Consider the following 25,351-nt stretch of genomic DNA (forward strand, 5'->3'; position numbering starts at 1 on the left):
TCACCTGAGCAGAACATTGACATTAGTCAAATGAAAAATAAATCGGAGTGCATTCATAATGTCACATTTATATTTATTATTGCATTTATACGTGGATCAATGAACCCTGGGATTGAAAGAGAATAATAAAACAAATTATGAGCTAACATTCTGGCTAATTGTGTCATTTTAATGTGATTTTAATTAAATGCTCAGTAGATTGTGTATAAAATTTCAGTGTTAATTATTTAATAACCAGTTGTCATTCACACAGTCTCACTGATATTCATTTTCATCTACATTTAGTTGGTTGTCTGTGAGAATAAAATAAACACAGCACTGAAAGACAGGAAGGGATGATGGGTATTTATTAGAGCTCACATGTTCTAAGTACGGCAACAGCTATTGTTTTTATTTATCGATTAATTTTAAAAATAAATTGGCAGGTTAATGGATGAATTGTTTGGCCTATAAAATGTCAAATATAGTGAAGCAAACTGCAACATCTTAAAATGTCTTGTTTTTTTGCAATTTTTCCGTGAAAATGACTGAAACAATATTTAAGTTTCATTCATCAGTTGACAGTCATTTCTGTGAATCAGCTTATCGTTTCAGCTCTAGCATAGAGGAAGATTTTTCCAAGAAGGATCACAGTGAAATCAGCGACAGTATTTCAGTGCAGATTAGTTGTTGTTTCATCAGTGATAGTTGTTCTGAATAATAGGATTGATATGTGAAGAGCCTTTCTTTCTTTCATCGTCTTACTTTTAACAGTCAGCCCATTGAGTTTGCTGTTTCTCATTGGTTCCTTTTGTTCTCCTGTTATCATCCCACACCCTTTTCCTTGTTTGCTACTTGTCAGCCATCATCCTCCTCCTCTCCTCTCACTCCTGCCATCCCCCCATTGCTGCCCTTTCCCTCCTCATTCTCCCTCACCCTGTCCTCATTCTCTTCATCCTCGCCAAAGCAAATGGGTCGATCGGGTAGTAACTGATATCCAATTAGAAAGCTATTGCCTTGTAATAGACAACCCACTGTACCTCTGGCAGAGTGCCTCTCAAAGTGCAGCTGTGTGTGCGCGCGCTTGTGTTTGTGTGTGTGTTGGAGAGCAAACCTGGGAAACACTAGCCTGACATCAGGCTAGTTGGAAAATGCCAACCAGGTGAAATGTTACCTGGTCATCAGGTTATAGGTGACAGGGTTTTATTTGATCGCCGTGGAGATAGACGGTTCGTGTACGCGAGCTGCGGTCGGATCGGATTATTTGTTGTGGCTCGGAGAGGTCGTGTAGTGTAACTCATTCACGAATCAGATGTCATAACAGTGCCATAGAAAAATGACTTGTGTTGTTCAATTAAAGCGAGGGCTGATATTTGTTATAGATAAGGCAGATCTTTTACAGTTTGAAATAAATTTACATGAATAAATCTGCATTTAACATGAGAAAAGAGGTATAAAGGAAAGGTAAAAGATCTATAGAATAGCGTTTGAGATGTTTCCACCCGACTGATCTCTGCAATCATAACATGTTGGCAGATTGCCACCACATCCTCGCTTTACAACAGAAATAAGTGTGTTTAAAAAAAAAAAAAAAAAAAAAGGAAGTGAAACGTAGAACTAGCCAAATGGCACAAGTAAAGTGCCTGTACTTGTCACTGAAATGTGACTTGGTGCTGGTTTACTGGGCAACAAAACAAGTATTTAAAAAAAGTTGTATCGATTTCTGTACGAAAAGAAAAAAAAAAAGTTACTATTCATTGAGGTGATGGATCATCTTGATCATGACAGCCTCTTTGTCCAAATGGGCCAAACAATCAGTAAATGAAGTTTATGTCTGTGCAAGCTTGCCAAAGAGTTTATGTGCCACAGTAATTAATAGAGCACAATCCCCTTTTAAATATCTATAAACAGATACATTTTACAAAGCTAGTATATAGCATTCATTGTACTTGGCTCAAGTATTTTATGTTATACACTAAATAAGGGAATAAAAGTGTTCCAATCACTTTAAACTTCTAGATTTCATAAAACCATACTGTCCACTGATGTAGATCATGCAGTATGGTCATGATGTATTTAGTAATTCAAAAAAGACAGGTGTAATTATTTGCTAAACTTCTCAAGGTCACTTAGATGGAACTTGAATTGTTTACAGGATCTCAATCAACTTTTGCCAGTGCAGCTTGCTTGCATGCATCTATGCACTCGCTTGCATTCGTGTTGTTCACCCTGTTATTCGCACGCACACACACAAACGCACACACACAGAGTTCGGTCTTAGAGGGCACCTGCCTGCAGCCCTAGAGGATCTGCCTCACAGATGCTGCAGAGTGTTGGTTTATTTTGGGATGTCTTCCCCTCTCTGTCAGCAAGACACGAGCTTGTTTCTAAATGTCACAGGAGAAAACAATTTCGGATCGTTGAACATTTGAAAGAACGTAGCAGAATTTTACAGATCTTTTTAGGGCTGCGCGATACGGTAAAAACAACCACATTGGGATTACTTTGACAAACATTGCAATTGCAATTTGAATTAAGATTGTTGGGAATGAACATTTTAACATCACAATTTTCATTTTTACTTAAAAAACTAAAACAAACCCTAACCCTTTATCTTTATTATCTCCCTTCTTCAGATATTTCTGCATTCCTTACCCTTTTATTTGCCCCGCAGTTCATTTGATTCACCCAGCTTTTGCCCCCTTGCTCCCCGCCAACCCCTGATGCCCTTGCCCTCTTTTGTTGACTCACTCCTAACACATTGTGGCATCTCTCCTCTCCTGGAGGGCTTGACGTCGGTAGCATCACACACTGTGCCCTTCAAAGACCCATCTGGTAGCTGCTGCTGTCGTGAACTGTGTGTTATGTGTGTGTCTGTGTGTGTTTGTCTGTGTGTCACGGGAAGGAAGAAAGGTGGATATAAGTCAGACTTTAAATTTAAAGATTTTTGCAGCTGGAAAGGCATGTGAATCAGTTAAGATTATAGTGTGATGGTGAGAGTCACCGTCTTGCCCTGTGACTGAGATGACACATTATGGTTACAAAGGTCTGGCTTCACATGGCTGACAGTATGACAGTGGTTTCATAATGCTGTTATTTCCTCTTCCTAATGACTGTATGGGATGACAAAGCAGCAGGATGTGGATCGTAATATCGAGAGCAAACAAAGTCTAATGTGGTCTGATATGAGGAAGATGTTTGTGTCCGCAGAAAAAAAGCTTTTTCCTGTGAATTAGGGGTGGGGTTCTGACAGTTTCAGATCATGATTATCTGGAAGGCGTCCACAATCTACTTTCCAGGCAGATCATAGAGATTGCAGTGGTTAATGGCCTCTTACTTCTGTTCCTAAGCGTCACATGAGCTCACTGACTAGCAAATCCGTGCTACATGAAAAGAACAATAGAGTAATGTAGCCTAGATGGCTGTGCTGATTAGAGAAATTACTTTGGGAAATACTGATTGACATTTTTCGCCGTTGTTTGACATAAAAAGGCCAAACAACTAATCGATTAATCGAGAAAATAATGTACAGATTAATCGACATACGTATCATCAATAGTTAGGGATGGGACGATAAAGGAATCACTCAAATGAATCACTTGAAAAAGCTGTTGAGCTTGCTGACCTACAGTCCTACATTGGTTTGCTAATATATTTTGAATTGCCTAAGCTTGTCACCATGGCTAAAGGCATGGTTTATTATCGGGATAATATCATGAATATCAGTCATGTTGGACAGGATACTTGTGCCGTGAAATTTTCGTATCATCTCATGCCTAAAAAATCATCATTACTTGCAGCCTGGAGCTTGCAGTTATAGCTAGCAGCATGGCAGATGAGGAGCTTGTGCCACAAAAAAAGAACAGTCTTTAATGCAATATTGTGTTTTAACAGGCCTATAGATGCATTTTTAGGTTATTTCAAGTCTGGCTACAGTGATGAAAATAAAACCCGCTATTACGATTGTGGATTGTGATTACGATTAAACAGATTGTGATATTGTTTTATGGCCAGATCGTCCACCCCTGCTGTGTATACCGAGAAACCATGCCAAGAAAATGTTGAATATGAGATCAATAATATGCCGTATCATTCATGGCGTCTGTCTCTCCACAGGTACTCCCTCCATTTCCTGGTGCAGAGCGGTCTTTCCTACAGCGTGATGATCTTTGCCGGCCTGGAGCACATGCACAAGTAAGTGCGAGTGGAGCTCAAATTAAAATGCCCAAAATGATCCGGTTTCCATCGAAATTGTCATCTGACCTCATGGTTCCTGGAAGTGTCAGAAACCCACAAATTTGTAAAAAAAAAAAAATCCCGTCATTTGTCTCATGAATAAAGCTGAAAGAGCAAGAGGAAGTATGACAACAACATTTGTTGTCCCCAAATCTTGACAGAAATGACCGATTAGATGTTAGTTCATGTGAATGCTTCATATCAGTCAACTGTGGAGAAAACTCTATTTGTGTCTTCATTAATTTGTCTGTTTTTGAGGCCTACAAGTCTGGTCACGATGATGATGATGATTCTGCCCCCGGGCTTCCATCTGTGACCATGGCTCATCAACACACACACACACACACACACACACACACACACACACACACACACACACACACACACACACACACACACACACACACACACACACACACAACACACACACTCATATATACACACACATTGTCTTTGCTGTTATTTTTTACCAGAATTCAAGGTTATGAGTGCAGGTGTAAACAGTAGATGTTTCCCCTGGGGAGAGCTTTAAATAGATGTTAACAAAACATTAATCACAATGGTGACTGCCCCTCAGAAAGAAAGGATTCAAAACCCAGTGATGGTGACCTGGAACACAGGACGTGTTTATCCACACAATATGGCACCGAGCAATGTTTTACATCAAAAGTAATATTGCATTATACCCAGAAGATTAACCCTCCGCAAACAGCATTAGTGTGCATTTAGCCTGGTGCTCCGTGCCCCGTGTAAGAGGGTAGATAAGCAGCATCCGCTCCCTGAATCAACCAACACGCCTCCGTCCCATTCAGAGATAAAGTTCACCTCCCATAGATCAAGGTGCAGCTCGGGGGCAGAGGGGAGGTGCAGCGCAGAGGCAGGGCGCACTGACATGCCCGTGTTTGCAGAGGGCGTTGAACCCGCTGCCTCAGGTTTTTGCATAACAAATGATGCTTCACGGCAGCATCAGATTGAGATTTAACCAGGAGTGCTGTGCATTTGGTGACTGAGTGTACAAACTCCTCCCGATCTTTTAACCTGTGTGCCCTCTGAACTACATTTGAGTCAAAGGTAGTCGAGGCTCTCAGACATGTCAAGACAATGCATGCAAGTATATTCATGTGTACGGTTATGTGACTAATGTTGTTGGTATAATTATTTTTTAAATGTTAATTTCAATTATTCACCCACTTTAAAACCACCTTTGTGGGAATAATGCATGTCCTTTTAAATGTTAATTTTTCTTTTTTTCTCCTAGAGCTTAATCTCTCATCTCCAGCCATCAGTCAGCCATCCCTCCTCATTAGTTTTATTAAGTATATCATAACACTGTGTAACCCTTAATACTGATAATACTGCTGAGAGGAGATCAAATGAATCAGTATAATGCTGAATGTATACACTTTTATATACACTATAACAGCTTCTGTTATGGGACTTGCTTGCTGAACACTATTATACTTGGACAAACTTTGGGAACACACCACTCCCAAGACCAGTCCACTGTGGCAGGACTTGTGTTCTCTATTTGTTGCTCTGCCACTCAGCTGCCCGGCCCTCGGAGGGGAGCGAGTGCAGTGTGACAGCTTTATGGAGTTGCTAAAATCTTTTTCTCTGGACTGTGGGAGTGGCTGTGAGGGTAAGCCCTGGCTTAGTGTGGCTCTAGACTGCCTACTTTGTTCAGTGGTGAGGCGTCATATTACATACTATTCACTCTCGTGCAGCCTTGGATTGTCACTCCCGCCCACCCCGCTCTGTCTGACAGTTCACCTGTTGGATGTGTTGAGCAGACAGGGAATGTTCTAGACGTTTACAGACTTGCCTCAAGCGTGAGCGCAGCACTGCCTGCTGGCTGGCGGCAAGGAGAGACGGGGGAACTGTGATATTGCATTTGACAGTTGTCAGTGCGTCATGCCTCCGTGCTGCTCCTCCCCTCTGCCCCTGAGCTCCACCTTCATCCAGTGGAGGTAAACTTTATCTCTGAATGGGACGGAGGCGCGTTGGTTGGTTCAGGGAGCAGATGCTGCTTATCTACCCTCGTACATGAGGCACGGAGCATCAGGCTAAATGCACACTAATGCTGTTTGCGGAGGGTTAATCTTCTGGGTATAATGCAATATTACTTTTGATGTAAAACAGTGCCCAGTGCCATATTGTGTGGATAAACATGTCCTGTATTCCAGGTCATCGTCATTGGGCAAATCCTGACCGTTCTGAATCTGGAACCACTAATATTTGTTGTTTTGGCTTGAAAAAGTGACTAAAATGATTAATTAATTATCAAAAAAGAAATAGCTTTCTATAGCAAATTTATATTATATATAAAATTACAATAATCACTTGAAAAAGACTATATTTGCATTAAGTTTCAAGCATTAACCTTGTCTTATTCCTTCAGCAGTCACGATTTCTTCCGGCTCTTCTTTAGCACCAGCATCAATTAAAGAGGACACGCGCATTACTGTCACAGCCTTCTCCATTGGTTACACCGAATCTAACGATTACACAGTTCCCTGTCTCTCCTTGCTGCCAACCAGCAGGCAGTGCTGCGCTCCTGCTTGAGGCGAGTCTGTAAAAGTCTAGAACATTCCCTGTCTGCTCACCACGTCCAACAGGTGAACTGTCAGAGAGTGGGGTGGCCTGTCAACTCGCACTCTCAAAAAATCGTCCCCACTTGCATTTGCAATGTTACATTGTAATATTTTTCCCATAATTGTGCAGCCCTATTTAAAATAAAGCAACCCCCATGCCACATTTTTGGGATTTTGTTTTTAATTCTCTGAAGAGAAGATATAAAATTAGAGAAATCACAAGAAATAACAGAAATTAGGGGAAAGTCTGAATATCAAATGATTCGGTGTCCCAGAAATCACTTTTTTTTTCATTCCTGTCCTGTTTATCATCTCACAACGCTTCAGATGTATCTTGTGACCACTGGGTGGGCTCCGACTCACAGTTTCGGAGCCACAGTTAGAGCAAACACTCCTGCAGTGTCTGTTTGTTACCTGAAGCAGTATGGGCCAACTGACAGAGAAGGCTCATGCTGACAGTTGAGCTTTTTCCCTCTTGCTGTTTGCCCAGTATCTGAGCAACACTCCCTACCTAAACGTGTAAGAGCACTAAAGCAGAGTAGCAGAGCAGTTGCACTGAACTTCATCTCTCTAGGATGGTTTACCTGCGCCTGAAACCACTCAGTAGACATCTCGAGCTCCAGTTACAGCCAACTTATCCTCAGGAAGGCCTGAGTTGGGGATGCAATTGAGAAATTGTATCCTATCTGTAACATTTGCATTAAATTTAATTGGAATTTGTATTAGCTTTGGTGCTAAAGCTGTGAACGGTGATAAGTGTGCAAATTTTACTGCCTCACAGTTCCATGCTGAACAGATGGAAATTTCCTCTGGATCTGTGTAAGCATGAAGTGTGCCTCTAGGCATTTACTATGTGTACACAACCTTCGAGAAAGGTCTTGGACATTTATTTATAGCCTGTTTTTGGTTTTCAAGGCTCCACCTACAGTCTGCATCCATACCTGCGGCTCCTGTGTGGCCCCTTGTCTACGCGTTGACCCGTCTGCCGCTGTCCCACAGTGGGAGGCCAGCCCTACTTTAGTCTCAGGCTCCAATCTAAGATGCCTCGAGTGGAAACGAAACACACCCCCCTCTGAGCTGTGAATTACACAAACACAAATCAGATGAGGATAAAGACAGGATCCCCTGGTGGGCCTGCTGCAAATATACTAGCTGCTGCAGCACATATAGCTCATACGCTCACTGATAACTGCAGCTGTGCGCTGCCTGTAGAGAAAGCTGATCGTGGTGAAATAGGGCTGTTCCTAAGGACTGACAATGTTTGTAGAGTCAACAGAAAAACTTTAAGCTTTCCTGCATTGCTAGTCTGTTTAATATCATGTAGTCTGGTCTTGAGAACATTTCGTCTTTGTGCTAAGGCTAGTGAATTATCTGCAAGAGGTATCATTTCTGTGGCTTTTAATACAAATGCATTTTATTTTAAGAAAGACAGAAAGACAGAGTAAAGTAAAACACTATTGTAAGCAGGTGTATCATGATTTTGGTTCAGGTCTTTCTTTCTACAGTGTAAACCTTTGAACAGGAAAAAGAACGTATTATATTTGCTTGTAATTTTGACTTGTAGGTTTTTAGTGTATTGCAAAGAATAGTACCTAAAATAGTAGACTTTTGTGAATGAGGCACAAAATGGTTCATTGAAACTTTTGGCCATTGTGTTCCAGTGCTGGAGCAGACCCTGGCAGCGATGGTTTTACCCTCTTGGTTGTCCAGAGTTGATGGACTTTCACTCACAAGTAGCGTTGACTGCTTGGACCCTCGTATTCCTACTTTTGTTCGTCTTTTATGTCCCATTCTGAACCAAATTAACCAAGATTGAACTTTGAAACAGTGGCTTGTTTTCGCACTCTTTCTAGAATCTGATGCCAGTTTTGCTAACCAGGTTAAAACCACTGTAAAGCAGTCAAAGCTGGGTCTTAGGATCCCTTTTGAGATGGTTGATACTGTGGGAAAACTGATAAATTGGGCTTTTGGCTTTGATTCCCACTGAGGTCACCAAGGCTAAAACCATGCTGCTGTAAAGCCTCGTTCAGACCAGTCATGCGTTGTGGCACGGAGTTGTATGGCGGTGTGGGAGGACACAAGCGGGAGAGAATAACTGTTTGGTCTTTAAACTCCGCCTGGATAGCACCCAGTTTCCGGCTCCCAGCTTGGGACCTTGGGCTTTCTCCATCTGCAACAAGTTTGCAGAGTGTTTCTCTTCCCTGCTACTTCACTCTCCTGGGAGCAGATCTTGTATGAGGCACCAAGCAACATAACAGATACTCGATTGGGCGGACCTCTACATTTTTGTAAATGTGTCTTTTTTGGCCTTTATGCAACTATCCATTTCTCCCCCGACTCCCCGGACGTTTCATGTCAACCAGCACTTATAAGAAAACATGAAATACTTCCATTATTAACTATTATTATGGTGTGTGATTGGCCATGATAGCGTGATGTCGGGTGGCATTTCTCCAAAAGTTGATTCTGTTTCAACTTTCCTCGATGTCAAATAAAAGGCAAAGTGCCCAAAAATAATCTCTAAACAAAAGAAGAAGGCTTTATATAACCCAGCTAAAAGTAAATTGCTCACCACGAAACACACTTTCGCTTATACTTTAACTAGTATTAGCGAATGAATCCATGCTGCACATTTAGATGAGGTCTGGGAATATGGAGGCCTTTGTAAAGAGCCGTGTAGTCTCCCAAGACTCCGAAAAATATTGTGGGCAAAGAAGTGTGGGCCGGATACAAACACAGAGCGCTCAGAGCACATGACAGGACTGTATTATTATTATCTCCCCTGCCTTCTCTGAGGGTTTGTGATTATTAGGAGTGCGTAATATGTGTCCGAGTTTTTAGAGACTGAGAAAGATCTGAGAATATTTTATATTGCGGCAGTGGGTATTTTTTATTTGTGTTATAAATGCTTGACTGTAGAGATCAGATGATGTCTTGGCTGCGTCTTGGACTGCAGATACAGTACGCTCTCAGAATCAAGAGGCCCCGTTGTGTCTTATCGGCAGCGCGGCCTCGCTCTGGCTGGTGTGCTGCTCTCCCTCTCCGAGCACAGTCCTCTTATTGTTGGCGGCAGAGGAATGCTAGCTTGCTAGCTTTGACATGGGCTGACTCTGCTGCAACAGCTTTTTTTGCACAACAGGCGTCGGTGCTGCTCTGTGTTCGGTCTCCTGTTGAAAGGTTTTGTTGTCCTCCGTCTTCAACCGCTGACGGTGACACATTATTGGAGCCTCCTCTGCCCTTTTGTCCAATCTTCGACCCCCCCCCCCCCCCCCTCCTCTCCACTGCGCTGCCCTGTTTCCGAGGCCACTGTCTTTTGTACTGTACTAGAAGAAAGTCCTTGTTCTGCTGCAGATATGAGAGGAAAGGAAATGGACTTTATTTTCTCCCCTCAGAACTCTGTGCCCTAAAGGGCATTAGGTTGCCCTGTCCTGAAAGCTCTATATCACTGTGTAGATGAAATGATCGAGATTAGAACATGCACGACAAGATTTCTTTGTTGTTTTGTCTTTTGAGCACAACATTTCTGTATTTTTTCATCATGCAATAATTAATTCCTCTCATTTCTCTTTTCTCTTCCTTTCTCTGCACAGGTACTGCTTCATCGTGACGCTCAGCTATCTGATCTTGTGTCAGATCACACGGGTCTACGTGTTTGACTATGGCATGTACTCTGCAGATTTTACAGGGTAAGCTACACTAAAGCCACAGAGCTCTTCATAATCTTTCATAATTAAAAACTGAAGACCTCCACTGGTCTTAGCCTTGCAGGCTAAATGGAGCACAAATGTTGCTAAAAAGAGAGTCAGGGGAACACTGGATATGACTCAACCAGTCCGAGCTAAACAGAAGCAAGAGCTTGTCACGCTGCCGTGTCGGCAGGAGGACGACGACAGGGACTGTAGTTGGTTCCCACTCCTCCAGACTGTCTGACAATTCAGGCAGACAGCCTGCACTCCCAGCAGGGTGGGGGTGGCTCGTTGCTAAGCAGCCTAATGCAAACCCATACTGTTTCTGGGAGGCCAGAGATTTTACAATTTCAACTACCTCGTCTCTTGTCCTTCTTGAAAACGTCCCATTTTCTATTCATCAGCCTGAGCCTTAGAGCTAAATACTCTTTGTTCGGGAACAGATAGTCCTCGATTCTTCTCAATACTTTGAATACGTTTTATTAAAAGATCAGAACATCTCTGGCCTGTTGCTCACTTTTAACTCTGTAGCTTAACTTGATGCTGCCACCAGCAATTAACATGTATGAAATTAGGCTGGACCTTGTGCTCGCTGATGCAAACATCAACACAGAGGTTGTATACATGTAAATGAGTGCAGGCTAAAGCACATGAGAGCAAACATTGCGCTGGTGTTTGATAGTCAAGAGGAAGAGGGCTGCTTGGGCCTGGAGAACAGAGAAGCAGAAAAGAAAGAATAACTACAGGAAGTTCAAAAAAGGTCTGCAATTAGCCGAGAGGAAATTCCCATTGTGGAAGTAATACTGCAGCTGATACTGTTGCTATTATGAATGGTTGGACTGGCATCGAAGGCCATTAGTTACCTATGCAAAATGAAACAATATGGGTGAGAAGTTTAACATGATAACTCCTTCTCAGCTCAGAAAATGTCACCTTGTCAAACAAAACGGTGTGTTTTGAACTCACAATATTAACTTTTTTGTTCTTTCTCTCTCCTATTTCTTGTTCGGTGCTCTCTATCAGGCCCATGATGGTGATAACACAGAAGATTACCAGCTTGGCGTTTGAAATACACGACGGTAAGAAGAGCATCAAAGTGGCACTAAAAAAAAAAAAAGACAAAGGTGGCAGATGTGACAGAAGCGAAAATGGTTCAGTTCTCTTTGGAGTTCAAAAACACATCACATGGCCATGTTTCCGAGCCAGTAGTCAGTTCTTACAATGGACTAGTGAACCAGAAAGAGAGCATAAATATAGTTATGTAATGGAGCAATGACCAAGTATGCACTCTCCCCCTCTCCCCTTTTTAATGGCTGACTTTAAACACAGGCTGAATACTGTTAAAGGGTCATGCTAATGCTTTAACCATTTTTTTAGCAAAACAAATGTACAGTATGTGTAGTTAGCCGGCCTGGAGTCAGAGTTTCCTCCTCCAACCGAAACACCACACTTGCTAAAGTGAGCAATAAAAAAAGATGGAGGTGCGACACTGAGGTTAAAATAAACAACGTGTGATCAAGTGTCAGAGATTGAGAGTCACTCACAGCTTTTTAGTTCCCACTTGGAGTCCCCTCAGGATACTTTAGACTGATCACAGTCAGCAGTCGAAATAAAAGTTTTGTCTATTTGCATACAGTATGTGCGTGTGTGTGTGTGCGCAGTGTAGTTTTAAATTCTGTTTATGTCGCTGATTCTCCTCGCAACTGTGAGTCTAATGAGAAACTAAGACTGTAATCCCCATCCAAAGAAGTCACACCCTGATACCTGCCAGCTGTTTATGCTCACACACGCTGCACAGTACTTTACCATACTTTTATGCAGTAAAAATACTTATTCCGGCACTTAGGAACACAGAGTTATTAAAGGCTGCTCCACAGCTCGCTCATTTAATGGGATCAGAGGTTTAATTGTGGCCAGAGGAGCAGCGGAATTTAACTAAATACAGCCGTGCACGATGAGCCGTACGCTCAACCCTACATGTACCCTATGATGATAAAGCCGGCCATGAGTGTTCAGTCTAATGAGTTGCAAAGCCGCAGGTCTTCACAAACAAAGAGCAGACTGAAAACAAATACACTCAGACATTTAGCCCAAAGAATAGAGCAGACCTTTACTAACCTTCTCAGTAACCGCTGTCACGATGCCTGGCCAAGGTGGAACAACCCGTGTCTGATGATCAGTTCATCTAGGTATGATTTACCAGGTGCATAAATTAAATGTTTTTTGTACTTCTTTGTGTCTGTCTCTAGGTTTGACCAAGCGAGATGCACAGCTGACCCCCACTCAGAAATACCTAGCTATCAGGTATGTGACTCAGGTATGTTTTTACTGCTTCAGATGGTTGGGTTCATTGAATCAAAGCTGAACTGAAAGTAAAAGTTGACATGAACTCAGTCTGAAAGAGATCCTGCCCTTGATTTTGATAAAGGCCTCGTGCCATCTGCATAGGAAATCACTCTCAGGCTCTCCCCCGTATTGTCAAGCAGACGTTAGGCACTCTGTATCCAGGAAACCACACTTTGACTACACTCATGTGACCTGTATTGTAAGAATGCCCTACCCTCTGCCGACGGTTACTGTACAGTAGTGCAGCTGAGGTGCAGAAATAATGTAAAAAGCGAGATCTGAGCGGAGGGATGCTGCTGTAAGCTAACAGGGAGTTCAAACGGGACAACAGAGCTGATACAGAGCTAAGAGACACTTGCATCATAACATGGTTTTTGCAAATATTGAATATAAGCAATAACCTTCTTTTGTCGCGATGTAGAAGAAGTGTCCTGTGGAATCGGGGGATTAGATTGTTACCTCAACCGGCAGATTAGATTCATAGAGGTATGGTGAGGGACCACAAAATCTCCAGTCAAAACACTCAGATCCTCCCCTCTTCTCTTGGACAGTACAGTAGAAAAGACTGTATTGGTTTCTCAGTGGACAGGTAGAATTCCCTACTGTATTTTAAGGGTGATGCACTACTGAACTATATGAAAACATTTACTAATATTCTAATCCTTTCCCCACTAATACATTTTCTTGTGTCTCTTCTCCGTGGCCCTGAAGGCGGATGCCTAGTTTGCTGGAGTACCTGAGCTACAACTGTAACTTCATGGGCATCCTGGCGGGCCCCACCTGCTCTTACAACGACTACAAGGCCTTCATAGAGGGCACGGGCTACCAGCCACGCCACCAGGAGAACGCTAACGGCAAGGAGAACGGAAAGTACAAGCAAAGCGAACCCTCACCTAAGGTACAACACTATTTACCACCTGAATAGACATTCTTCTTTATTCTCAAACCCTCAAAGAGAGCACTTGATTAAAAGGTTATGGTATATTTAAACTATGCAATTCTCTTGTAAATATTAGCAGAGCTGTTTTAAGAGGGTGCATGGTAATTATAATTAATTTGGTTCCCTTGAGAGAGAGACAGAAACTGAAACATTGTTGAGAGTTCAATGATGCACATGTCTAAACCTCAAGGTTATTTGTGTTTTCTTACTGCGTTATGCATTAATAATTAAATTACACTCAAAGATTTGAGTGTGGTTGTCTCAGAAGAGAAAGGAACAGAGGTTGCTAAATATAAAACATGAGAGAATGCTCAAGGACTCGAGTTAACCTCGAGTCAACTCAGCAGAGCTTTTGAAGTACACGTATCGCAGCTCCTCGTGTGGTTACTGTTGTTTTATGAATATCAGTCTGGTATTAATGGGTTGCTTCTTCTTATCCCACTCTCCTCTCTTACCTCCACCCAGAATGACGTCATCTCCAAGCTGTGCACATGTGCCGTCTCGCTGGCCATCTATCTGTCGCTGTGCAAGCTGCTCCCGGTGGAGCACGCCATCGATGATGACTTTGTCAACTCCACACCCTTCCATCTTCAGGTCATCTACCTTTACCTGGCCATGCTGGCTCTGAGGCCAAAGTACTACTTTGTCTGGACACTTGGTGAGTTAGTGATCAGTGTAATTTCACCTTTACACATAACTCTGTCTGTCTTCTTCTGTCAACAATGACCTTAGGCTGAACACCCATTCTCTTTGAGAGTCCAAAAGCTTGACTCTCAGTGTGAAGTGAGTGTATTTGAAGCTGGACTCATTTGGGTGGTATGAGCTCACTGAGCTGTTCTGCGTTCAGAGATTCTGGTTATTTTTATAGCAGTCTGTATAGTATGTTGAGATGCAGTCTGAAAAAACTCTTACTTAACAGCGTTTCTTGGCGTAACAGTGCCATCCAGTGGTGAATTGGAAACTGCAGCTCTTTATTCTCATCAATGACAAATACATGTGATGCTGCATCTCCATCTGTTTCTGTCACTGCTCTATGGACTAATGTGTTCTAAGGATGCAGAGCATGTCATCCTTCATTGTTGCTGTTCAAATACTCAAACGTTTGTACCTTTCTCTTGCAGCTGATGCTATCAACAACGCTGCCGGATTTGGCTTCAATGGATACAAAAAAGATGGCTCCCCACGGTGGGACCTGATATCAAATCTCAGAATTCTGGATATTGAGGTTAGCCTCTTTTTTATGAAACCTATTTAATCCAGATAAAAGCATTTTTCAACTTAAGCCTAAATGTATTTTGTTCTGGGTCCAATTTCAGTTTGCTACCAGCTTCAAGAGTTTCCTAGACAACTGGAATATCCAGACAGCTCTTTGGCTCAAAAGGTAAAAACATTCAGGTTGTAAAGCTGTACTTTGCTTAGTTTGTGCTGGAGCAAGCCCTGGCTGTAGAGGGCTGCTGAAATATTCGCATAAATGTTCGATGCATTTCTCAAGTCTAGCATTTTGATTGTAATGGTTGGTTCGATTGCAAAAATACCACATAGAGCCTGTTTTACCTGGTGTTAACATGCGCCTTGGTGCTCCGATCACAAGTGGACAGCTCGAAGTCTGTCAGTTGACACCTTGTATTAGAATGCGGTTTGACTTGTGTCTCGAGTGGCCACTTGTGGTCGGATCTCACTTCCCTGTTCTATATGCAACTAAACTCGTACATCTTTGGGACAAATGGACACAAAAGAAAGATCTTGATGTATAACATTTGCAGAATTTAGAGGAAGGCCAAATAAATAAGAATTTGTCATAGACAGCATTTCACAAAGTTTAGACAGTTTATGTTAACAACTGACAGTTTACTGTATTTTGCGATTTTTCTCAGGGACTCTCAGGATGTTGCTGTTACTGGTACAAGAATGCAATAAGTTAAAACAGATATTGTGCTCACAAGCATCTGCTGCTAACCATGGCGGGTTAAGAGAGCCCACACATGTAATTTGCATTAGAGGGAACCACATGTAAATCAGATGGCGCAAATTTTTTCCTGTAGGCAGTCCTTCAGTGTAACCCAGGACACCCTAACAACCACCACATCCTGCATGGATGACGTCCTACAAAAGATATTTGATCAAATGCTTCACAGACAGCCTTGACGAGCGGGATGATCGATCAATGTATCTTGGTGATCATGTACACTTGTATTTAGAGTTATGCACTTGTGCTGGGATCACCTAAAACACATTTTAATGCTAGGTATAAATGGGCTCGTAATAATTTTTGCAATTTCTTCATCAAAGATGCACACAAATCACGTTATTCTGTTTTAATTAGATAAACAAACATTCTCTTATATTGAGTCCTGAATGTGATAAGTCTGGAATAAAATCCTTCATTTGTTTCTGACTGTGCCGTGTCGTTCTTCTCCACAGGGTGTGTTACGAGCGCTGTGCCATCAACCCCACTGCTGCCACCTTCCTGCTGTCGGCCATGTGGCACGGGGTGTACCCCGGCTACTACCTGACCTTCCTCACTGGCATCGCCATGACCATGGCTGCACGGGCAGTAAGTGCACACACTGTTTTCTGTCTGTACAGCAGCTTTTGTTTGAGCTTTCCTATTCAGATCGAGTCAAATAGATAAAAATCACAATTCTAGAGTGGCAAATTATTCTCTTGCAGCCTAGGAAACATAACATAGAGTCAATCCAGTGGACTTGATGTAAATTTTGGCAGAAAATTAGATTTATTTGTTTTTCATCATCCTGCAAGAGTCTTAGAGCTCTTTAGATTTACCACTGCTACTTAGCAGACCCACAAACACACAACCAAATCCCTTCACGGAGAGTGAGGGGATAATGATAAAGTAGTATACCACTTATAGCTCATGTTTCAGTGTGAGGCCATTACCACTAATCTCTGCTAAACCAGACCTCTTCACTCTAGACTTATGAAGGCGAGAGACAAGAGGATGTTTATGTGGAGACAGTGGAGTGATGGCACAGGCAGAAACTCGCACTGTAATTCCGGATAATCTACTGGGAACGCCTGCACAGTAAATTTGTTGTGCAGGTGAGTTCCTCCGGGGACTTTATTCTTCTTTATCTGAGGGAGGGCAAGGAGGCCACTGACCCAGTTACACCATAAAACTACTGGCCACTGCCACACGGACATGTTCAGAGATAGATGTCTCCGAAGAGTTATGAGATGGAAAAAGACTGTGAGAGGGAGAGGGGAAAAATAGAGAAGGATGAGCAGAGGAAGGCAGTTAAGCCTGCTGCCATGAAATATTTCTGGAACTAGGTCAATTTGTTCAATTCAAGTTGGGTTTACTGTACGGTAGAATGAGTGGAGGGCCAATTAAAGTTTTCAGATTCATTCACTTGAATTTTTTTTCTTCTTCTCTCCCAGGTAAGACACAACATCAGACCGTACTTCCTGGTCTCCGACTCGTACAAGAACGTCTATGATGTCGTCACGTGGGCATCGACTCAGATCGCCATTAGCTACACAGTGGCGCCATTTGTTCTACTTGCCGTGGGACCCTCGCTCAAATTCTACAGGTATGTGTATTTGACTGAACTGTGATATTACTTTGAGCTGTGTTGTTATCACAATGGAGCCTATTGAAATATCAGTGTTTCAAGAGAGAGCACCACAGCTTCTGCTTTTCTGTGACCAGTAGAGTGAGTTTCACTGCTGTCGTGTTGAAAGATTGTTATATCAAGCATGTAAATGAAGTAACTGGCCAGAGTGTAGAAATTAACACTTTTTCATTAGGCTGGTTCCCTCTTGTCAGGCTGTAACAGTTAACGAGGCAGCTTAATGAGCGGAGGATAGGGAGGATTGATGAGGAGCAAATAAAATGAGCGGCCTTAACGTCGCTCGGCCGCTGCCATGAATAAAGGCCCAACAATGGTCAGCGTCATTCGGCCATTAAATCAGCACGTGGCTGCTAAACGGCTGATATAAAACTGACTCGTTAAAGCAGCTGGGGTGTGGGAGGAGGAGGAGGAGGCACAGCTGAAAATATACATATCTGTGGATATTGTTTAGGTCAACTGCATAATGAACATAACTGAATAGTGTGATATGGTACATTTCTCTCCATATTTAGGTTAGTTTGACACAGAGCTGCCTCGTCTCATTCCTGTGTTTCTGTGTCTGCATAAATTAGCTATTTTAGATGATTTTAGCAATTTTTTAAACTATACTATACGCCCCACCTTCCCCAAAGCTATTATCCATGCAATTGTTTTTCACAGAGTAACAAGACTAAGAGTCTTCGGCTACTCTAGCGGCTCTGTGAGGCTGTATTTCGGCACAGCACTAATGCTAACACATGCACAACGGCCTCGCAACATGCTGATATTTAGCAGTTATAATGTTAACCATGATCACCATCATATCTTAGTTTGTTAGCGTGTTAATTTGTAAAAGTACAGCTGAAGGATTTCAATAAAAAGCAAAAATTTCATCCTCATGGTGGCCAAGAGGAGAAATTTAATGACATGGATATTTTCATTTTTGTCAATGTCATTAAATGTTTTTTTTTTTTTCTCAGTAAACTGGTTTTGGTCTATATAGCTGATTTCTTCATTTACGACAGCTGTAAGGAGGCGTGAATTTTTATATAACTCCCACGTTTCAATTATATTAATTCTTAAAGTTGTGTATAATTAAGGGTGTAGGTGCTTTGAGTGGCAGCTAGCCCCAACTGTCTGGCTTATTGTCAGTAACCAGGCTTCATTTGGCCGGCTTCAGCTCCACCCATATTCCATTTCTTTGCCCAAGTTTGGATTGGCCAACAGTTAAGCTGCAGTCACGCGTACGCAAAATTAACATTCCCCTTTGGTTCACTCCCATTATATAAACGTGAAGGGGTGAAAACAACATTTGCATCTGGTTGCAAGTAAATCTGCATCTCGGCTTTGCATGGAGTTCAACTTTGACGGGAGAAATTGCAGCCACAACCAATAGCAAAGATTTACATGTGCTAGACCCCACAAACAGACTACAAACCAGCACACCTTGTGCCTTTCTTCCTGCACAGCCCACCTTCAGCCCGGTCAGGTGATTTTAATTCACCTGTATTTGGGTATGTCTGACCGCAGCCTTAGGTGGAGTCAGGGACTGCCAAGATGGCAACGGCCGCAGTCAGCACACTGAGCGCCACAGTGGCTTTTCATAAACCTATGTGTGACGTCATAGAGACTATGTCCATGTCTTAGATAGTCAATTCTAATAGCCTTTTTTTGATGTCTCTGCAGGTCCTGGTACTTCTGCTTACACCTCCTGTGTCTCCTGGTGGTACTGGTCCTACCTGTCAAATCGAGACGCAGGCAGGCCAAAGAGCAGCAGGACGGCCCACAGAAGGACGGCCTACAGGACAACCAGACAGACCACAACAGCACAGACAACAACTGCAACCAGAAAGACAAAGCCACATGAGGCTCGGAACGGCGACGCAGCAGAAACACTTGAGACGAACTAGAAACCACTGAGAGCTGGAGTGTGGCGGGTCCGTTTACCTGACGAAGAACCAAATATCGGACGCTCTGAAAATCCTAACAGACAGAAAACACGAGTCAATGCTCTGTCAAAACTTCCAGTAGCAAGGATGACAGCAATCACACTTCTAACACGGATACGAGACCTGGATGTAACAATGGCCATGGTGTAAACTAATGAGTGATAGTGGTTACTTTACATTACATTAGTGGAAACGAAGACTTCCAAGCTGCCTTAAACCCTCTATGTACTCGTCTGGTGAAATAAAAGTTGGATGACACGCTGCAAGAACCATTGTGGTGTCAGGTTACACAAACAAGTGCAGTATGTGGAGGGTTTTTGTCATTGTCTGGATACAAGCCTCTGTTAGGTTGAAATGGAAAAATGTGTTCATGTAAAAGAAACATAACCTTTATCATCAGCTGCCAACTTCAAACAGGCCTTAGGATTCTCAAAACATTGTTTGGTTTCTATGTCTTTTTTAAAATCTTTATCGGAGAAGAATTCACATTGTACGTGTTTTGTATTTAGATGTTTGTGACAACACTATTTGAAATCCATTCTCATGCTTGTGTTTTTTTTTCTTCCTGGGATGACTTAACTTTGCCTGACATAAGTGAGGCCCAAAGTGGAATTCAGATCTCGTCCGCCTCCAGCAGTGGAAAGTCTAAACGAGGCACTCAAGAGTTACTAAATGGATTTTTGTTTCTTTTTGTATTTTTCATATCTGCTGCTTTTTCTTTGGACAAACATGACTCATCAGATAAATGTGTGTTGCAAAGGGAGTTTTTTTATTTTACCCTGGCGTGATTTTTAGTTTTTTTTTTCTTAGGGATTTCTAAGATGGGGTTGGGGAGTGTGACTTTTTCTCGTTCTTTTTTTTGTTCTTTCTTTATGTGTCCATTTTTTTCACACAACAGGTTTCCTCTGCGTTCAAATGTCTGGCCGCAGTCATATAAGTATCCAAAACTATTTGAAACTAAATAAATATTAAATATAATAATCCAATAAAACTAAACTTGTACAACTGGAGAAACGCAGTACATCGTTAACGTCACTGTTGAACACTTTTTAATGAATTGTCTTAAATTCTACACACAAGAGAAATCTAATCAGATTAGCACATTCACTGAAGACTTATTTAATTTACAAAGTTTTAATAGCCATACTTATTAGAAGCCAACTGAATGTAAAAGAAAAGTTCCCAATTTGATGCTCATAGCCTTCTTCAGGGCTGCAAATTATCTAAGTGTGCAATTTGCATTTGTCTGTGAGGAAATCTGGCACAGTTATTTATGTACATGACATCATGATATTGTAAAAAATCTCAGACATAGACCAGCTGTTGTGTTGATGGTCTTATTTCATATTGTGTGCACTTATGTTAGAATAGGGGGTGTTTCAGGGTGCATTTACTGTAAGGTGTAAGAGACACTGGATCCCCATGTTGTTTTGGTCCACGGCTCACCTTAAGCCTTTCAAATCAGCCAGTTCACAACACGCAGCAGCTCAAAAGGCCACCCATGTGATTCTTTCCTGTTCCATTAAACGTTTTTGTGGATTTAGTCAAGAGGATGTGGAAATCTGTTGCAGAGGAGACAACCTAAAAGACACATTTTCACAGATCTGTTAGAGCAGGAGACAGTCTGGGGATTTAAAGCCCACAATATCATAAACACTTTGAAGATGTGCTTTTTTTTTTCTAAAATACTGTCAATAATTTGATTTGATTTGGTGCATTTGTGTTATGTAAAATAACAAAGCAGCAGAGGTGAGCTTTGACGTATGGACCTCTTTCATTTCTTTTTAAAGATTTTCTAACATTTGCATATTCCTGCCATAACTGTGTGTATGTGTGTGTGTACCAGTATTCATGTGATCCGTACATGTCGATGTGGTCTCATGTGAACTATATTTGTAGCCTGGGCCCTGTGTAGGCGAGAGCGGCCCACTTAAGGGAAAGGGATGTCATTCTACAAAAAACATAGCGATTATTGCACTGCATGGCCACCCAAACCAGCAGAACAATGCAAACTGCTCCATATGTCCAAAGTGCCAAATCAAGAATGGCGCATTTTGTTTTCGTGTGTATGTGAGCATGTGTGCCTGCGTGTGTGTGTTTGCGTGCGTGCGTGTGCATGTGTCGCTGTAGTATGCGTGTGCGTGCGCCTGTGTAACATAATGGTTATTTTTGTGTCAGAAGGAAATTTATTGAAAGATTTGTATAACAGTACATTAAAATTCTGATTTATGTGGCAAAATAAAGAGAAATTATTTTTAAACACTAAAACTGACGTTTGAAAATGTCTTTCTTTGAATAGAGACTATATAATCAAAGAAGATGTGTTTTTTGTTAGCGATGAAAATTAATATTAGCAGTAACACTCATGTTTGAATTCTAGCTTTTATACACACAATGTCCCTGCATTGCTGTGGTGCCACATTACTGCATTATTATGAAGGACCCTTTTCACAGCAAACAGACACATTTCATTGGCGATGGCTCACTTCCATTAATTTTCCCATTAGTCATGACGGTGAGCCAGTATGCACCATTATAAAGCTCACTTAAATGTCATGCAGGTGTTAATAATTTTGTTAATTACACTTTTGCTTTTCCTGCTATAATGTGAAAATGTCTACTGTTAGAAATGTTAATTACAATGTTAGTTCGCTGCTGAAATTTGACCGAATTACGTCGATTTTTGAGGAAAAAGAAATAAAGAGTTCCCTGCAGTGCTGTCTCCATATGATGCTGAAATGTTTTTGTCAAGGTGTAAATGATCAGATTAATAACAGCTGTGTTTGGCTGCTTGGTTTCACAATGTTTGGAGCCATTGTTAATGTTATCAGACACACAATGTATATCATCTCCTGTTGTTTAATGTCCTGGGAAAGAATTGATAATATTTTATTATCTCCTTTTATTTTTATTTTTTTGTTTGCTTTTTTGTAATATGAATCTGCCAAAAATTTACACTACAGCTGTCAAATATATGTAGTGGAGTAGAAGTACATCATTTCCCCACTACTACTCAAGTAGTGGTCAGAAGTGTACTTGATTACAATATTTGAGTGATTCCTCCACTGCTGGTGAAAATTCAGAAGCAGTTGTCTAAATAAATACTAAACTAAATAAATAAATAAATAAATAAATAAATGAATAAAAATACAGTAATCCTGTCAGATGAGGTAACCAGACAAGACATGTTGAAAGCGGGGAGGGTGTTGAGGACCCCGGCTGCTCCGCCGCTGGAACTACGGGTAGTCGGAGGTGGAGCTATTGACTTTACTGTAGCAGCCGGGGGAGCAGGTTAACGCAACACTGGAGCCACAGTATGACGTGAAAAAAGTAGCGTCTTCGGTCACGTTCTCCGGACTGGAACCAAGATATAAACAGTTACAGAGCAGCCCAGCCTAGGTAAGAGGACTTCATGATGTTCACTGTACTTTTATGTCCCCTTTAAAGGTGTTAAAAGTAAGTAAGGACCTGTTTGAGAGCTAGCCGCCATGTTAGCCACTGGGAGTTTTCGCTCGCTGGTGTTCTGCTGTCGCTTCCTAGTAACAGTGTTAAACATGGGAGGTCTGTCTGCCTTTAACATCCTTGTTAAAACCCGTTCATTAGAGGGTAAATTATAGCTTCACTTCGTCATGTGACTTGCCTGTCATCCAGATGTGGGCTTTTTCGACCACGCGACACGCAGTGAAAGCGGCTGATGTTCCACAGCTGATACTGTTTTTTTGTTGTTGTTTTTTTTAAGTTGCAGATTCAGGAAGGAAACACACTGTTTCTACATCACCACAAGGCTGAAACGGTGTCTTGGTTGTCTGTTTCTTTTCAACAGCTGATAGGGATTTGTTCCAAACAGGAGTTTTAATCATTTATATGGCTAACAGACTAATATTGACCATTGCAAGTTTCCCAGACAAGTCAGTAAAGCTGTTTTTTGGAGCAGACCCAGTGTGTGAGGGAACTGAACCCTCAGCAGTTTCATACCCACATGACAAGCCATGAAGAGCTGACTGGTTAAATTTAGAGATCCTATCCAGTGTTGGCCTCCAAGTTCATGTTTGTGTGTGTTCAGATAACAGCTCAGCTGACATGGGCTTTATCTGAATGTGTGTCTTTACGCAAATACTGAACCATATTTGACCTGAGATCTGGGTGACTCTGAAAATATAAATGATCATTAATGATAATTGGTATGCCGTGAAACTAGACAAAACATCATCTGGGATTTTAGAGGCCCTAAATGTTTGTTTTTTCCTGCTCTAGAGTTATGTGATATATATTATTGGATGGCTGGTTGAACAAAACAAGCAACTTGAAGATGTCACCTGAATTCGTGGACAGTTGTAATATATTTTCACTATTTTTTCACATTTTGTAGTAGAACTAAATGGAGCTGCAGCGATTCATCCATGATTTGTTAACTCAAAAAATATTTGGGCACTGTTTTGATAATCAAATAATTAAAAAGTCAAAATTCTATGATTCCAGCTTCTCAAATGTGAATATTTTCTTGCTTCTTTACTCTTATTTGTTAATATTTCCCTGCCAATCCTGAAGCTTAGGAGATTTCTTATGGCCAACAGAGCTTATATTTAAATAGAACTGCTGCATTTCAGGATTAATTTACCATTTTGGCTTTAACTGCTGAGCAATTGAGTCATTTAAACACCCTCAATTGACATGAGGGATAATCTGCCAGTGACAGCTCCCATTAAAACCAAATGTTACTTTATTGCATTACTCATAGAACTAAACTGCACAAATGAGGCCAGTATCTTAATTGTCTCTGCCCTTTTATCTGTATCAGTTGGTGCTGAGCCAGTGCTTGTAATGAATGAGAATCCGGTCGCGTGTGTCTATTGTGTTGGGAAGAGATGGGCGTAGGCCAGCCCCCCTCATCTAATATTCAGGCTTGAGTGAAGGGGGGATGCTGAGCGTTTGCCCGGCAGTGCTTGTTGATAGTGTGTGCGAGTGAGCAAAGGATAAAGATTGGTGCTGAATAGCCAAAATAAATACAAGCATCACCCTGCACCAAGGTAAGTGGAGTCCTCTGTAGTATTTTCTAGAGACCACATGCCCCTCTTTTAGCAGCTTTAGTCATATGTTTCAGTGGCTTTTAGTGTTTTTATTGGTGTTTTGTCTCCACTGGTTTTCACTGGGTGCGTGTTTTGTTAAAAGAAATGTGTGTGAGCTCCTATCTGATCATTGCTCAACAGTGAAAGAGCTAAATGTTTACTGATTGGTTCTTGTGTGGTGTTATCGTCCACCCATTGTCCTGAGAGAGAAGGAGCTGAGGAGGGTGTGTCAACAGGCGCCTATTGCCTTCACTGTAAACAAAGGATTTTTTTTCCAGTTATGTGTGATACTGTACAATATGGACAGCTGGCTGGGAGATACCAGACTTGTGATACAGTGTCAGACTTGTAAGAAGAAAACAAAGACTATATAGTTGTTTATTGATTGACCTCTCTGAATGATTGAACTGAGTGTTTTTGGGCCTTTGTACTGACAGCCCAACAGGCATGTGACACTTAAGCATTGACTGACCTGAGCCTGAGCTGCTTGTCTCACAGATTATGTTGAAATATTGAGCAGCGTGTTTGCTTGTTCTTATGTGACGCCCATTGCCAAGGCAACCCGCAATCAACGAATGGAGCTCATTAATTCTACGATACTGTGGGCAGGAAGTGAGTCTGACCATGATGGAAGAGCCCAACTTGATGAATCATTAATGAGTTTTTCATCGATTGGATGAATCCCTACTACAGCTACAACAGCCATGTCTGAAGGGGTGAATACACTTAATATAGGGCTGGGCAATATGGCCTTAAAGTGATCTGACAATATTTTTAGGTTATAACACTACAGGCAATATATATGTCAATATTTTGAAATCTCCTCATAAATGCTCAGACTGGGCTACATACATTAGTAATGTGGATATAATGACTAAGTGGGTATGGGCAAGTATTAGAGCAATAGTCTGGTAAATCCAGAAAATTACATCACTTTACTGTAATGCAGCCTTTAAAACCAGGAAATGACAACACTTATGCCATAT

The 25,351-nt window shown here is 41.6% G+C and overlaps 2 protein-coding genes across 3 annotated transcripts in view; both read left to right on the forward strand.

Moving 5' to 3' along the window:
* The window catches only part of mboat2a (membrane bound O-acyltransferase domain containing 2a), a 42,845-nt gene extending 22,239 nt beyond the window's left edge, over positions 1 to 20,606 (forward strand). The window contains exons 4-14 of one of the 2 annotated variants that reach the window (XM_073482804.1): positions 4,096 to 4,173; positions 10,397 to 10,492; positions 11,516 to 11,571; positions 12,742 to 12,796; positions 13,550 to 13,736; positions 14,244 to 14,436; positions 14,900 to 15,003; positions 15,095 to 15,159; positions 16,200 to 16,332; positions 17,178 to 17,329; positions 19,037 to 19,298. In XM_073482804.1, the coding sequence (XP_073338905.1) occupies positions 4,096 to 4,173; positions 10,397 to 10,492; positions 11,516 to 11,571; positions 12,742 to 12,796; positions 13,550 to 13,736; positions 14,244 to 14,436; positions 14,900 to 15,003; positions 15,095 to 15,159; positions 16,200 to 16,332; positions 17,178 to 17,329; positions 19,037 to 19,217 (1,300 nt within the window). In that variant the 3' untranslated portion in view covers positions 19,218 to 19,298. Of the gene's footprint in view, positions 1 to 4,095; positions 4,174 to 10,396; positions 10,493 to 11,515; positions 11,572 to 12,741; positions 12,797 to 13,549; positions 13,737 to 14,243; positions 14,437 to 14,899; positions 15,004 to 15,094; positions 15,160 to 16,199; positions 16,333 to 17,177; positions 17,330 to 19,036 lie in introns of both variants that reach the window. The other variant, XM_073482803.1, reaches the window with a different exon arrangement.
* Positions 20,607 to 22,588: 1,982 nt separating this feature from the next.
* The window catches only part of kidins220a (kinase D-interacting substrate 220a), a 47,407-nt gene continuing 44,644 nt past the window's right edge, over positions 22,589 to 25,351 (forward strand). The window contains exon 1 of the mRNA XM_073483015.1: positions 22,589 to 22,698. The gene's annotated coding sequence lies outside the window, so the exon portion shown is untranslated. The remainder of the gene's footprint in view (positions 22,699 to 25,351) is intronic.

This window comes from Pagrus major, chromosome 16 (assembly GCF_040436345.1).
Source record: "Pagrus major chromosome 16, Pma_NU_1.0".
Classification (NCBI taxonomy): Eukaryota; Metazoa; Chordata; class Actinopteri; order Spariformes; family Sparidae; genus Pagrus; species Pagrus major.